General features: G+C 50.8%; 1 protein-coding gene and 1 pseudogene across 1 annotated transcript in view; both read right to left on the bottom strand.

Moving 5' to 3' along the window:
• Positions 1 to 4,140: 4,140 nt before the first annotated feature.
• LOC136544677 (peroxidase 2-like) lies at positions 4,141 to 13,380 on the bottom strand (annotated as a pseudogene).
• Positions 13,381 to 15,245: 1,865 nt separating this feature from the next.
• Positions 15,246 to 15,445, bottom strand: part of LOC136544676 (probable potassium transporter 9) — a 2,840-nt gene continuing 2,640 nt past the window's right edge. The window contains exon 8 of the mRNA XM_066536752.1: positions 15,246 to 15,414. Within this exon, the coding sequence (XP_066392849.1) occupies positions 15,246 to 15,414 (169 nt within the window). The remainder of the gene's footprint in view (positions 15,415 to 15,445) is intronic.

The raw sequence follows: 15,445 nt of genomic DNA, 5'->3' as shown, positions 1-15,445 counted from the left end.
GCCCTTTGCCGATTGTCTTATCCTGACACTCGACACACTACCTCTTTGCCGAGTGTTATTGTTTGCCGAATGCCGAGCACTCGGCAAACCACCTCTTTGTCGAGTGTTATTGTTTGACGAGTGCTCGGCACTCGACAAACCACCTTTTTGCCGAGTGCCAGTTGTTTGCCGAGTGCTTTCTCTCTGGCACTCGGCAAAGAGCCGCAAAGAACCTCTTTGCCGAGTGCCCGATAAAACGTACTCAGCAAAGTTTAGGACACGCGATAAAGAAATCGTCTCCCGTAGTGGTAGCACATGACGAAACAGCTTGGACGAGTGTCTTGGATGATTGGGCACAAAGTCCGCATTTGTCCAAAAAAGAAATCAACCTTGCCCTGACCCGTGCAGCTATTCTGGCATTACGATAGCGTTATCAGTAAGCAGCGACATGATTAAACGATGTTGACAACTTGATTTTACATTTCCATGTGCGTACCGTACCTTTAGCTGTTCATCCACCCTAATAATAATAAAAAAACACATCTAGTACTGTCGTACCTAAAAGTCAAGCTAAGCTAGAGGTAGCACCGTTAACCAAGTTCTAGCTAGGGGAGTTCTATTTTGGGTATGTAGGTGTTGTGAGCTATAGATGAACTTCTGCCGTGTATTTGCATACATATGTTTAATAAGAACCGTATTTTGATTGGCATACTTTAAAATAACCACACTTAACTTGACACATATACTTCAAATTTTCACGGTATTTAAGATATGGCTTTAATCATTTTTTTTCGTTTAGAATATATATTTATTTCAAAATCAAATAATTTTTGTGAGATTATGAAGGCACTTTGATCTGAAGACAACTCTATATGCTAGATACGGTACCAATTTTACACCCTCCATTATTAAGTAGATTGGTGAACTCACCACCAAAAATATGAGTTAACGTTTCATCAATCTACTAGTGGGATTTTAAACCCTTTTTGGGAAAAAATTAAAAAACTAGCCCTTTTACTTGATCATGTATACACTCCTAGTGTGCTGAACCGCCTATTGTGCCACGCCATTGCATGTGTTGCGATAGTCCTTCCAGCGTGGCACAACACACTAGCGCAGAAAAGCATTGGGATCCGCCTGCCACAGAGCCTAATGTGGCAGGTAGGGATACATACCTCTACACACAAAAAAGTATTGGGATCCGCCTACCATGCGTCTAATAAGGCAATAGGCGGGAATACCTCTACGCGCCACCGGCCCTTATATCTCTTCTTGTCTTCTCCCCTTCTCCTGATCATGGCTGATGTCGTCCAAACAACGTTGTTGGCCCAAATCCAACCAAAATCCACCGATTTTGGCCCAAATTTGAGGGGAATAGGATCTTTGGTATCCCCCCTGTTTTGTGTTTTTAGTAGCATTTGGTAGTTTAGAATATACACTCCCTCACATATGGTTAGGCAATGATTTGGAAACATTAATTAGTGGTAGTATGATTAGTTGGATTAGAGGCTTAGTTACGACGGTGCCCTGGTTCTATTCGCGATTTTGACGTGTACAATTAGTTGCATGTTTCTTATATGTTTAGAATGGGTAGGTTAGTGTATTTGGCCTTATTTGATTGTTGTTCTTGTAATGAAGCTATGTTATATTGTCTTTGGAATTTTGTAGATGGAAAGTTTAGTGCATATGTTTCACGGTGGAATGATCAAATATAATGGGAAATTGGGAACATGAAGGAAGAGGGGTTGAGTTGTTTGAAAGGCCACCTACTAGCTTTAGAGAGCTTGTATGATATATGCAAGGGAGAATTTTCATAATGAGGTCACATTCAATGAACAATCCAATTTTATGAAGGATAGAGAATATTATGTGTGATGAACTTGCCAACCGAGTTGCATTGGAGGCACTAAAATAGGTTGTCAAAGGGGCAATCATGAGATTTTTTGAGGTGGTGGTAGATAATTGGCATATAAGAACATGTAGACACAAGCCTTGATGTCCAAGTTATTGAAAGGCAAGAGGCAGGGCAAGTTGAGCAAGTTGGAGAAGCTAAACTGAAAACTCTAGTATGTTAGTGGTTGACGAGTTAGGGGGCGTGATGGTCTTATACAAATGCCATCATTAATAATGACTTTTATGCTGGGACATTTGAGTTGGAGAGGCGGCCAATGACAAGGACAACGATGATTTTTCCCTTGGTGCCATGAAGAAGAACAAGCAGAAGGACATGATGAAGATAGTAAGGAGGAAAAGGGTAATGATGATGGAGATAGGATCAGATTCATGAAAATCCGTGGTTTAGAAGGAATTGATAAAAGAATGTCATTGTACAAGTACACGACCAAGTTGAGGCAACTCAAAGCGGTGCATATTGAAGTTCCTAGTGTACCTAACCACTAGGATATTAGCACGACCAACAAGACCATATGTGACACCATATTGTTGGCGAGGAATATGGTTCATGACGGTAAGAATAAGATAATTCAAAAGAAATGATATTTGAGACACTGGAGCAACTTAAGTTCTCTTCTTGAAGGGCTATGCGATTCGGCACTATATATAGCTAGGCCTTACTCTGTTACGCAGTTACACACTCGGATATAAACGTCAGGTATGCCACACTTGACTATGTCAACATTTCATGGTATTTAATTTGGGATATATGCCTTTGATCATATTTAGTTGAGCTCTCTCATATAGTCATTTCTTATCTGATAAGTTATGCCTCATGATTCATAATTATACCATGTATATATAGGAAAAAGTCTATTTAACCCTCCCACCTTTCATACTTGGTCTACTTCACCCCCAACTATGAAACCGTCTATTTTACCCCCGGACGGTTTTTTTGACAGCGGTTTTGCTACAGTAAAAGCGGGTTTGCTATAGTCCTGTGGGTTTGCTGCTGTACCGGTGGTTTGAATTTTTGACATCGGTTTTGCTACAGTAAATCGAGTTTTGCTACAGTATGGTGGGTTTGCTGCTGTGCCGGTGGTTTGAATTTTTTTATTTATTTTCGGTGAATTTTTGAAAAATCATAGTAAATCATAGAAAAATCATAAAATGAAAAATCAAATTTTATTGGACTCCACGTGAGTAGATCTACACAGTGAATATATAATACGGTATGCTTTAGTACAAATTTTTTTTTGTAGCTTTAGATTAATTGGAAAATCCAATTTTGTCTGTAATTAATTGGAATAATTCATAGTTGCAGCTTCTATGGTCCAATTGTGGTGAAATTTTTATGGTACGCTAATTATTGTATGCTTGAACTATAGTAAAAATTTCGTACTCATTGGACTATGTATAACTTAGTTATAGATAAATTCTAATTAATTACAGACAAGTTGGATTTTCCAATTAATATAAAGCTAAAAAAAAATTGTACTAAAGTATACCGTATTATATATTCACTGTGTAGATCTACTCATGTGGAGTCCAATAAAATTAGATTTTTTATTTTATGATTTTTCTATGATTTACTATGATTTTTCAAAAATTCACCGAAAATAAATTTTAAAAAAAGAAAATTCAAAACACCAGAACTGTAGGAAAACCCGATGTTACTGTAGCAAAACCGCCGCTGAAAGCCGCCCAGGGGGTAAAATAGACGGTTTTAGAAAGTTCAGGGGGGGTAAAACAGACGGTTTCATAGTTTGGGGGTGAAGTAGACCAAGTATGAAAGATAGGGGCTAAGCAGATTTTTTCCTATATATATATATATATATATATATATATATATATATATATATATATATATATATATATAACCTCTTATTCAGATTGCATAACACTTTTGTATCCTTCAAATTTCATATTTAATTTAATAATATAGTGTTAAACACTGATGACAGTACCACCAAATAATTGTTGAACAGGGGGGCATATTTAATAACCATAAAGAAGTACATAATTAAGCAAGGGAATCCTCGCTTCATGCCTTTGCATAAAGCCTCTGAAATGCATAACGTACATCTTTTCTTTGAGCAATTGATGGAGCTCATGACAAGATACATAAGCTTTTGCAGCTAGTATCTGAAAGCCATACGTCTCTTTCAATTCGCAAAATATACCACTACTAGCTAGTACTACTATGATGATGGCCTAGCCATATTTTCTCATGTATAAACGCTTTTCTGTATATATGGTGATTAATTCTTAGTTCACTTTGGAGCAGGTGAGTCTGATCTGCCCCTGGGATCCAGTGAGCGGGCTGAGGTTGCCCATCTTCACCATGGCCGCGGTGAAGGCGCTGCTGAAGGCCGCCGAGTTGGACGCGAAGTTCCTGACGGTGTTGTCGGTGCTGCCGCCGTTGAAGAGCTCCTGGTCCGAGTGCAGGATGTTGCACCCGGATCTTCCGTACGGGTGAGCCGACCGCTTACCGGTGTTGCCGACCACACACTATGGCTAGAGGTAGAAGAAGGAAGGAAGAACAGAGCGCGCGCACACACAACACAAGCACCAGCGTTGGCCGGAGCTCTGCAGAGAAGATGGCAAAATTGAACTCGCTATCTTTACTGTGAGTTGTAGTGGAAAACTATATATACAACTCTACCCATCTAATCCCAGTACACAAACATGCCAGTCTGCCATGCTGCTACAGTGACTAGATATGACAGCAGGGCTAACTTTGGCGCCTACCCCTGCGGTGGCTATAGTACGGCAGAAGAGCCTTTTGGCGCCTGCTCCTGTCGCGGCTACAGTGCAGCAGCAGGGGAGCCCTTTCGGCTCCTACCCCTACCGCGTGTAAGGGGAGACAAGCAGATTACTTTATAATTCTTCCCCTAATCCTGCTGCTAACCCTAGAACCTCCACCATGCTGATCACCTTCTTCAGCTCCGTGGACCGAAGACGGCCGAGCGGCTTGACGAGGACGTCCGTGAGTTGCCTACTAGTTTCGACAAACTCGATGATGATCTACCCTCCATCGACACTGTCCCTTAGGAAGTGGAACTTGATATCGATGTGCTTGCTCTGGTCATGGAGAACCGGATTCTTCGCGAGGACGACGGCGGGCTGGTTGTCCACCATCAGTGCTGGTGGGTGACCTTCCACACCGGTCAGCTCGCCCAGCGGCCGGCGCAGCCACACAGCTTGGCATGCCGCTGTGGCCGCCGCCACGTACTCTGCCTCGCACGTGCACAGCACCACTACCTTCTGTTTCAGCGATGGCCATGAGATTGGAGCTGACCCGAGGAAGACGAGCACTCTAGAGGTGCTCCGCCGTCCGTCAATGTCCTCCGCCATGTCTGCATCTCTGAACATAGTGAGCTGCAGCCCACTTCCGCCGGTCTTGGGGAAGACGATCACCTGATCCACCATCCTCTTGACGTAGCACAATAACCACTTCACCACAGCCTAGTGATCCTCTCAGGGATCCTCCATGAAGCGGCTGACGTAGCCCACGGCGAACGCAATGTCCGGCCTCGTGTGGACTAGGTAGCACAGACCACCGACGATGCTCCGGTAGAGTGTTGCATCTACCTTCGCCGTGGTACTAGCCTTCATCAGCTTCAGCCGCTCCTCCATCGGAGTCACGCACGGCTTGCACTCAGCCATGCCGCTCTGCTCCAACAGCTTTGAGGTGTACGCGCTCTGACCGAGCGTGAGCGCCTCCTTCCCCAATCTCATCTCGATGCTGAGGTAGTAGGAGAGCGCACTGAGATAGCTCTTTCGAAAATGAGCTGCCATCTCGCGCTTGAAGCTATCGATGTCCTCCGCACGTGTGCTGGTGACGATCAAGTCATCCACATACACGCCGACGACGAGCTCCTCCTTCCCCCGTTGCCGCGTGTAGAGCGCGTGCTCGGTTGCACACCGCGTGAACCCAAGCTCACCCAGCATGGCATCAAGCCTTATGTTCCATGCTCGCAGGGCCTACAGCAGCCCATAGAGCACCTTGCGCAGTCGGAGCATCCTGTGCTATGCTCCCTTGATGGCGAAACCCAAAGTGCCTACTTCCCCTATCTCTCCTCGATGCCAAGGTAGTAGGAGAGCGCATTAAGATCGCTCATTCGAAAACGAGCCGCCATCTCATGCTTGAAGCTGTCGATGTCCTCCGCACATGCGCCAGTGACGATCAAGTCGTCCACATACACACCGCCGATGAGCTCCTCCTTCCCCCATCGCTGCGTGTAGAGCGCGTGCTCAGTTGCGTACCGCGTGAACCCAAGCTTGCCTAGTGTGGCATCAAGCTTGGCATTCCACGCTCGCAGGGCCTGCCACAGCTCGTAGAGCGCCTTGCGTAGTCAGAGCACTGTGTGCTCTGCTCCCTTGATGGCGAAACCCAAAGGTTGCCTAAAGAAGACCGTCTCCACCAGCTCGCTATTGAGGAAGGCCGATTTTATGTCCAGGTGATGGAAGTGCCAGTCCTTCGCTACTGCTAAAGCCGGCAGCAGTTGGATAGACTCCATGCGTGCTACCGGTGCAAAGACTTTATCGAAGTCGATGCCCTCGCGCTGGACAAAGCCTCAAGCGACGAGGCGCGCCTTGTGCTTGACAATGGCGCTGTGCTCGTCCCACTTGACCTTGTACACCCACTTCATGCCGATCGGACGACATCCTAGAGGTGGATCGATGAGCTCTCAAGTCTTATTTTCCTCGATCGCCTTCATCCCCTCAAGCATCGCCTGTCGCCAATTTGGATCGCGCTCGGCCAGCACGAACATGGGTGGTTCCTCTACACTGATGAGAAGCAGCGCTGGGTCATTGAGCAGCCAACCCACCAGGCCTGAGGACCCTGTGCCGCCGATGATGTCGTCTAGCCTATGAAACCGCACCTCCTCACCATCGTGGAAAGCGTCCATGTACTCGTCGATGTCGGTGGGTGGTGAGGCGAACTCGATCGGCGTCGATAGAGTCCCTTATTCCGCCGGAGTGGTCGACATAGCACCTAGAGTTCTCGGCACCCCTGCTGTAGTGCTAGGCACTACTCCCAGACCGCTCGTCACCACTCCTGGAGTGGTCGGCACTAGTATTGGAGTGGTCGGCACCACTGCAAGACCTCTCAGCTCCGCTACGAGAGCGTTTGGCACCCATCCTAGAGTGGTCAGCACCACTATAGGACCGCTCGGCACCACTCCTAGAGTGCTTGGCACCCCTCCCACTGTGGTCAGCACCACCATAGGAGTGCTTAGCACCACCTCAGGAGTGCTTGGCTTTGTTGCTAGAGTGGTCGGCACCTTCTCTCCAGTGTCTCCACCACTATGGATGACCAAGTGCTCGATGACGAAGGTGCTGGTGAAGCCACCAGCTTCCCCCGTGCTCGGACTGTCCTAGTCCTAGGCCACCTTCTCGTCAAACATGATGTCGCGCGAGACAACCACCTTGCCTCTGCATGGGTCATAGAGCCAGTACGCCTTGATACCTTCCTCGTAGCCTAGGAGCACCATCGGTGTGCTCCTATCCTCTAGCTTGGTGAGGACCGGCTTTGTCTTCCTGACGTGGCTGTTGCAGCTAAATGCCTAGAGGAAGGATACGCTCAGCTTGCTCCCATACCAAGCTTTGAATGGCGTCACGCCCTTTAGGGCCTTTGTGGGTGTGTGATTGAGGATGAACACCACTGTGGTCACCGCCCCACCCTAGAACCCTGCCGGCATGCTCTTGGCCTTCATCATGGATCAAGCCATGCCGACCACCATCTGGTTCTGCTGCTCCACCACGCCATTTTGCTATGGCAAGTATGGCATAGTGTGGTGTCGCACCACACCCTGATCCACGCAGTATGCAACGAACTCCATCGAAGTGAATTCACCACTGCGGTCAGTCCGCAGCACGTGCAGTTTCTTGTCGCTCTCTGCCTCCGTGCGCACCTTGAACTTCTTGATCGCCTCCGCTGCCTCGTCCTTGCTCATCAGGAGTTGTAGCCACATATAGCTACTGCAATCATCCATGAGCAAGAGGAAGTACCGCCGACCACCATTTGTGGTTGGCGTGATTGGCCCGCAGAGATCGCCATGGATGAGCTTGAGAGCATTCGCCGCATGATACTTGGCCACCTTTGGGAACGACAGCCTCCTCTGCTTCCTAGCCATGCAGCTGTTACACAGCTCGCCTACATGTTTGATGTGGGGTAGCCCTCAGACCATCTTCTCTAGCCAACCGAGCACGTCGAAGCTGAGATGGCCAAACCGTGCATGCCATAGCCATGGCTCCTCAGTGTGCCATGCTGCTAGGCACACTAGCTGCTCCACCTTCAAGTCGAGCAGGTACAGTCGGTTCTAGGACCTCTTCACCTTGGTAAGAAGCCGCTGCTTCTGGTCCCTGATCCTGAGGATGTCATCCTTGATCAGTACCTCACTGCCACGCTCATCTAGCTGGCCAATGTTGATGATGCTTGAATGCAGCTGCAGAATGTAATATCCATCCATCAGCGCGTGGTGCTTGTCATTCTAGCACCTAAAGATGATGGTGCCATGGCCCCAGATTGCCACCCTTGAGCCATCACTGAACTTCACCATGCCAGTCACGTTGCCGTCGAGCTCGGAGAAGGCTGCCTTGGAGCCTATCATGTGGTTGCTGGCGCCGGAGTCCAAGTTCCACCACTGCTCCTGCTCACCACCCACACATCCGAGGTGGACTTGGGTGCATGGTTCATCGAGGTGGATAGCCTTCAGAGCCTTGCCATGCCCTTCTACCGCAACCACCTCTCCCTTCTCCCTGGCCTCAATGTCGTGCAGTGCACATAATGTTGCCATCAGGAGAGTAGCCTCATCATCCTCAGTAGCATGTGCTAAATGAGCCTCACCCTTCTTGTCCTATTTGTGATTGGGGCACTCCTTTGCCCAATGGCCCATCTTCCCACAGCGCTGGTAGGCATTAGGGTCGACCTTCTTCTTCTTCTTCTCCAAAGAAGCCTTGCCACGACGCTTGCCATCGCCACTGTGGCTGGAGGAGGCTTCCCTAGACTTCTTCATCTGGGCAGGCCACTCCACCTCTGTCAGCAGCAGCTTGCTGCTATCCGTCATTGTTGTAGCCTGCTCCATGCGCTCATCCACCGCCCGTAGATGGCCTATCATATCCTCAATGGTGAGGGTAGATAAGTCTAGCATCGTCTCTATAGAGAGAGCAATCTGGATGTACTTCACTGGCATGGAGTGGAGGTACTTGGAGACCGCCTCTTCTTCATCGATGGTGATGTCGTAGCTCCTCAGCTTGCTGATGAGCGACTGCAGGCAGAGGGAGAAGTCCTCCATCGACTCATCATCTATGAACTTGAGGTTGGCGTACTCCTACTTCAGCAGCTGGGCTGTCGCCTTCTTTGCGCGGTCGGAATCGACGTGCATCGCTACAATGGCCTCCCACGCCTCCTTAGCAGAGTTCTTTGTCCCCCAACAACTCCCTATACTTCACTAGCACAGCAGCGAGGATAGCCTTCAACGCTGACATGTCATCTTCTTCGTTGTCGGTGCCCTTGTCAATGGCATTCTAGAGCCATCGGGCTCTGAGCTTGACCTTCATGGTCACCACCCACTTGCCATAGTTGGTGCGAGTCAGCGTCAGCCAACTGGTGCCGCTGACCTCCCGCACCATGCGCACGATGACCTCCTATCGTGGCTAGGCAGCCACAGCAGTGCTGTTGCTGTCGCTCATCTCCAAACCATCCGTCATCGCCAGTGGTTAATCCGGCGACGGCGCTTGTACGGCTCTGATACCACTTGTTGCACCCAAGATCTCCCTCATGGGTGAGCCGACCGCTCACCGGCGTTGCCGACCACACACTATGGCTAGAGGTAGAAGAAGGGAGGGAGAACAGAGTGCACACACACCGCAACACAAACACCAGCGTTGACCAGAGCTCTGCAGAGGAGATGTCAAAATTGAATTCGCTATCTTTACTGAGTTACAGTGGGAAACTATATATATAACTCTACCCATCTAATCCTAGTACACAGACATGCCAGTCTGCCATGCTGCTACAGTGACTAGATGTGATAGTATGGCTGACTTTGGTGCTTGCCCCTGTTGTGGCTATAGTGCAGCAGGAGAGCCTTTCGGCGCTTTCCCCTGCCCCTGCCATGGCTAAAGTGCATCAGCAGGGGAGCCCTTTCGGCGCCTACCCCTGCCGCATGTATAGGGGAGAGTAGTAGATTACTTTAACATAGGATCCCCTTCTAGTTCAGTAGGTTGTTGTAGTAGGCATTGTCAAACTTGTACGACGTGGGTGGTGTCGATCAGCGTCAGATTGCCATTGCTGGAGCTGGTGGGACGGGGGGTAGTTGGCCTTGAGCGAGGTCACGAACGCGGAGTTGATGTTGTGTCGTTGTAGATGTGGTCCCTAAAGAACTGGTACTACGCCTGCCCGATGGTGTGCGCGCCAAAGAGCGTGGCATTTCGGTCACCGTGAAACCCTTGTTGCCGAATGCTTTGATGAGCTGATCGAGGTTGAAGGAGGGAGGCAGCAGGTAGCTATTCGTCAGGGACTAGCTCACCGTCGTCGAGTCCCTCCACCCCAGAGGAACCATCCATGATGGCCCTCCCAACTATATGCACGAGCATGGGTGGAGCTACATTGGGGCCATGCTGGGCCCTGGACCCCCCCTTGCCTCTGTGTCTATGTGTGTTACACTAATACCAACAAATAGATTTGCATCTTTCAATGCTAGCGAGATAGTATGCAAAATGGTTGATTAGTACTACCCAACATATTTCAACCAACAAGAAAGGCTTGATTAGAAACCTAGCTCAACCATTTTGTTATTGATGCTTCTAGCAGTGAAGAATTGAAAAATATCACAACCATAGCTGAGCTATGTCAATGCCTTGTTGACACAAGATGCCATGTAACTCATGACCTGATTGATAGATTGCTTTGGTTGCTTCTTACTCTCCCTGTTTCAATAGCTAGTGCTGAGTGTGTCTTTTCTATATTGAAGATCTTTAAGACAAGGTTGTGCTATAGTTGTCCATGCAGCCCAAGGCACGACGGCATGGCACGAAGCCTGTTTTTCGCCTGACATGAGCACGGCTCGACCTGGTGACGTGTGGGCCTAGGCTAGCCTAGCCTGAGGGGAGCAGGGCATGCCTAGGCCATTGCTCAGGCCCGTGGGCTGGCATGTCATGGCCCAGCCTGTGTCGGTTGGCCCAGCAGCGGCCCGCCCCTCCCCCTCCCTGTGGCCCTAGTGCGGCTAGCCCAGCGTCCCCGCCTCCCCCCTCCTCATATGGTCCCCATGCCCACGCAGCCATAGGACGCTCCTAGCCCTAGCCAAACCCTAACTCCCTTCCGGGCCTTCCCCTCCCCCTCCCCACCGCCACCTCCCGTTCCCCCACACCGCACACAGCGCGGACACAACGCGACTCCGCACACGCGCGGCGTGGACACAACCTTCTCCTTCCCCGCCGTTCACCTGCTTCTCCACCCTACAGCCGCCCGCCTCCTCCTCGTGCACAAGCTATAGAACACAACGGTGGGCCATCCGCAACCTGCCTTAGTCTCCTCTCCTCCCATCCCTCCATGAGGCCGTGCCTTGGGTGCGAGCGCAGCGTGCTTGAGCTCTACCCCATCGGCCACCGCCGCCTCGAGCTCCTGCTTCCCCGCGGCTTGCCGAATCCCACCTCCACTCCAACCTGCCTCCACCGACGGTGGCCACCTCCTACTCACCGCCATGCGCTGCTGCTCCTCCACATGCCTCCTCTGCATAGATCTAGCCTCGTTCTCCATAGATCTGGCCTCCTCATCGCTCATCCTCCGAGGATTCAGCCTTCTCATTGCTCATCCTCTGCTGATGGAGAGGTCGCATCGTCCATGGCCTTCCGAAGCAATGATGGTAGCCTAGCGCCCTGGCCTCCCCCTCTCTCTCTTTGTCGGTGTAGTGGGCCTTGGGCTGGCCCAACATGCTGGATTAGCCGTGCTTCTCGGGCCGGCCCGGCACAAAAAATGGCCCAGCAAGCCGTTCCTAGGCCGTTGGCCAGGCACGAAGCCCATGGGGGCACGGCCCGTAGGGCACATCGTGCCTTGTCGGCCCGACCCCCATCAGGTCGTGTCGGCCCATTGCCATGCCGTGCCGGGCTGGGTCGCCCGTTGCACATCTATAGGTTGCGCAACAAGATGGAAGACAAATTTCTTGCTAACAGCCTGCTAGTACACATAGAAGGTGAAATTACAAGAGGCTATAGTTATGAAGACATAATTTCTTATTTTCAAGATTTAAAGAAAAGGAGAGTGGACTTTTGACAATCGATAGTTCTATCTATATGTTACATGTATTTTGGGGTGTGTATATATATATATGTGATGGTCTTTATGGACAAAATAGACCACACAGTCAACTGTATTTTGTTTAGTGTCGCCTGATTATATAAGTAGTAACTAGTAAGACTAATTTCTCCACTACCTATGTGCTTATGGGTTTAATTGGCAAATTGACCCCCTATGTTTTGTTTCTGGCTCCGCCACTGTGCACGAGGAAAGGGATAGATGATGAATCCTCATTTTCTTGCATGCATGCATGGAAGAATATCGATCAATGATGCGGTGATCGTTTGCCGGCTTGCTTATCACGACGACGGAGTCATGGTCGGCGACTACGAGGATGTCGGTGTAGGAGACAGTTTGCTTGTAGATGGCCTCCACCTGTGTCTTGATGCTGGCGATAACGTCGAAGCCCCATCAGGTTCTCGAGTGGTAGCTTTAGACCAGCGATGAAGTCCTCAATAGACATGGGTTGGATCGAAGGCGAGGCTGCAATAGAGGTGGGAGGGGGGGTCCATCGATGGGCCGTCGTCAGTGGGCTAAGGGGGCTGCCCATCATGGGCGTTGTTCGAGTCCCTGACGGAGAGCTGCTAATGCAGTGCTTGCTCGTCAGCCACCGGCTCCGATGGCAAGGACCCCTGCTGAGGGCAACTTTGTAGCCCCATGTCCGACACCAAGACTGAAAGCAGGTGCTCGAAGGCCATGAACTTTGGCTAGGCATGAACTGTGGCATCCAAGTCAGAGTCACAAAGCATCGGATCCATCCATGGGTGTGGTGGTTGAGGCCGCGACATAATTTGAATTTCAAATTCTTGGGAGGCCTTAGGCGACTTGTTGGGGGAAGACAAACACCAGACGTGACAAGGGCTGGTGAAGTTGTGCCCCCTTCTGCAGCAGGCACTTCCTACGTGGCCAAGACAACAAAGGACCGATACCCGATTGAGCCAGGCAGAGAATCTGTCCAACAATGACACGTGGCGCTTGCTAGAAAGTTGGGTTCCACACAGGCTGAAGCTATAGCTCCAGCGCATCATCGATGACTTGGCCATCGCCACCGTTGTCGTCATCTTCGCCATGGCGACCAAGATGGAGTCGGCGTAGGTGTGAACCGGCGCGACCATGCTTGCCTCCAACAGCATGACGCCGAAGACCACACCTTGGTGGCTCCTATACTCAGTCTGAGGAAGGATGCTAGGGTGGATCACCATGCTTGTAGCTCCTCGCATGGTGCTCCATGCTGAGGTAGAATAGGCAGCAGGATGGGAAGGTGCACCGGGTGGTGATGTGGTCCCTAGCCAGACAGTTGAAGTAGAGATCGATGAGCGATGGCGGCACTGGCCATTGGCAACGAGGGTGAGGTGGGGCATGGCGGTGCCCATGCTGATGGCTTTGGACAAGCATGAAGCCATCAACATCGATAGGCGTGACCATTTGGGGAACATGGCATCGAGGAAGAGAGCCTGGCTCACGACAACGATGATGGTGGCCTCCAGGCACCGACGTTGTACGCCGCTGGTCGAGGTGCTGGTGCATGGGCACATGCACGATGGGCTACGGGTTGAGCCATTGGTGCGCGGGCACCCTTGTGTTCGGGTTTGGGGGCACCGCTAGAGGACCATCTATGTCCTAGGTCCTGGCTCAGCGATGGTGGCACCACCTCTTCTTGGTGATGACAACCGTACATGAGATGAAGCTCGCCCCTCACATGGCGCTGCAGACAAGGGCGAGGCCATCACCTTGATGGCCCGGCGAGTGGCATCCAAGTACAATGACTGGGCAGCAAAGGACGTGTAATCGGAATCGAAGTCGCCAGAGTCCTCCATCCATCATAGAGTCTTGGATCTGCCCATAGATAGCTTGGCTAGGAAGAATGGTGTGGCGAGAGGAGATAAGAAGGAGCTCCTCCTTGTGGAGACCGCACACATCTAGGGGGCGCCCATCTCGACTCCGGCGCTCATGCAAAGGGGTGCCCACGGCCACGAAACCCAGCATTTGCAGCGTCGGTGATGGGGAGGGAGTCCATGCAGCCAATGTTGGAGCTACAACATCATCATCGTCTTCATCCTTGTCCAAGACATCCTCAACGATGACCATCGACTTGTCCACCATCGTCTGGTGGTGGGCGGGGCTAAAGAGGGTGGGGCGGCCACTACTAGGGTGCCAACTGAGGAGGTGACCATGGCCACATCATCTGCCATAGGTGGCTGAGAGGGCTAGAGGAGGGGCCCGACAGCAGCGATGGGGACGAGCCCTTAGTGGCCCTCACGCTCGGGCTTTGGGCGACCACGGCAGACTCCAGCTGTGGCTGAGGAGATGGGGCGCTGGTGGAGGAGGAGGTCATGGGCACCGACGGCGACCGCTCCACGTGAGGTTGAGGAAGAGTAGGCAACCACAAATCGCCAAATCCGACCTCTAGGGGTGGCTCTAGGTCCTAGCAATGGCGACAACCAGCCCTGGCGCATGGGAACGACGGTGGAGTAGTCCGATGTGGACGGCGGCGTTGGCCAAGCCACGTGCGAACGAGGAAGAGGAGAGGTGGGGGCAGGCATAGGAAGGGTAGTGAAGGGGGGCGGGGAGGGGTAGGGCAGTGGCTAGCGCCACCGCTAGTAGCGAGGTAGGAGCCAAGGGTCGTTTGGGTGGGGAGTGGTCCATCGCTCTATCGCCCCTCCTTTTCCCCAGGCAATCGCCTGATATATCACTAATCCATATAATGTATTTTAAAAATACCTAGAGGTAGAGCCAACCAGCCAACCTATAGCAAGACTGTTCCTCTTTCTTCTCTCTATCTCTCTTTCTTTCTTCCTCTCGACCCCTTCTGTTGGTGTTTTCAGACCACCGATGAGTAAATTTGTATTTGCGCGTCTAGCTCGGATGGTGTGCTTAGAGGACACAAGAGTTTATACTGGTTCGGGCAGAACATCCCTACGTCTAGTTTGCTACTGCTCATGTTACCAGCACTTGGTTTACAGTAGGGATTACAAACAGGAGAGAGAGAGGGAGAGGATCCCAAGTCTCTGGTGGAAGGAGTGAACCGGTGCTGAGAGCTCGCTTGCCACTCAGCCGTGTGCTCATGTCATGCTCTTGTGTTAAGATCTCCCCCCTTCATGGGGTGACCTCCTTCCCCTTTTACAGGTGAAGGGAAAGCATGGGATACAGATGAGGAAAAGGAGAAGAACGAGAGAGAGAAGAAGGCTTCTAGGGTTGTCGGGTCCTTCTTCTCCTTCATGTGGGTCCCACCGATCCTGTAGATGTGAATAGGGATGGCTTCATGTC

The sequence above is a fragment of the Miscanthus floridulus genome, chromosome 3, assembly GCF_019320115.1.
Source record: "Miscanthus floridulus cultivar M001 chromosome 3, ASM1932011v1, whole genome shotgun sequence".
Classification (NCBI taxonomy): Eukaryota; Viridiplantae; Streptophyta; class Magnoliopsida; order Poales; family Poaceae; genus Miscanthus; species Miscanthus floridulus.
Note: the sequence above shows the minus strand (reverse complement) of the source record. Positions and strands in the feature narration are given on the sequence as shown.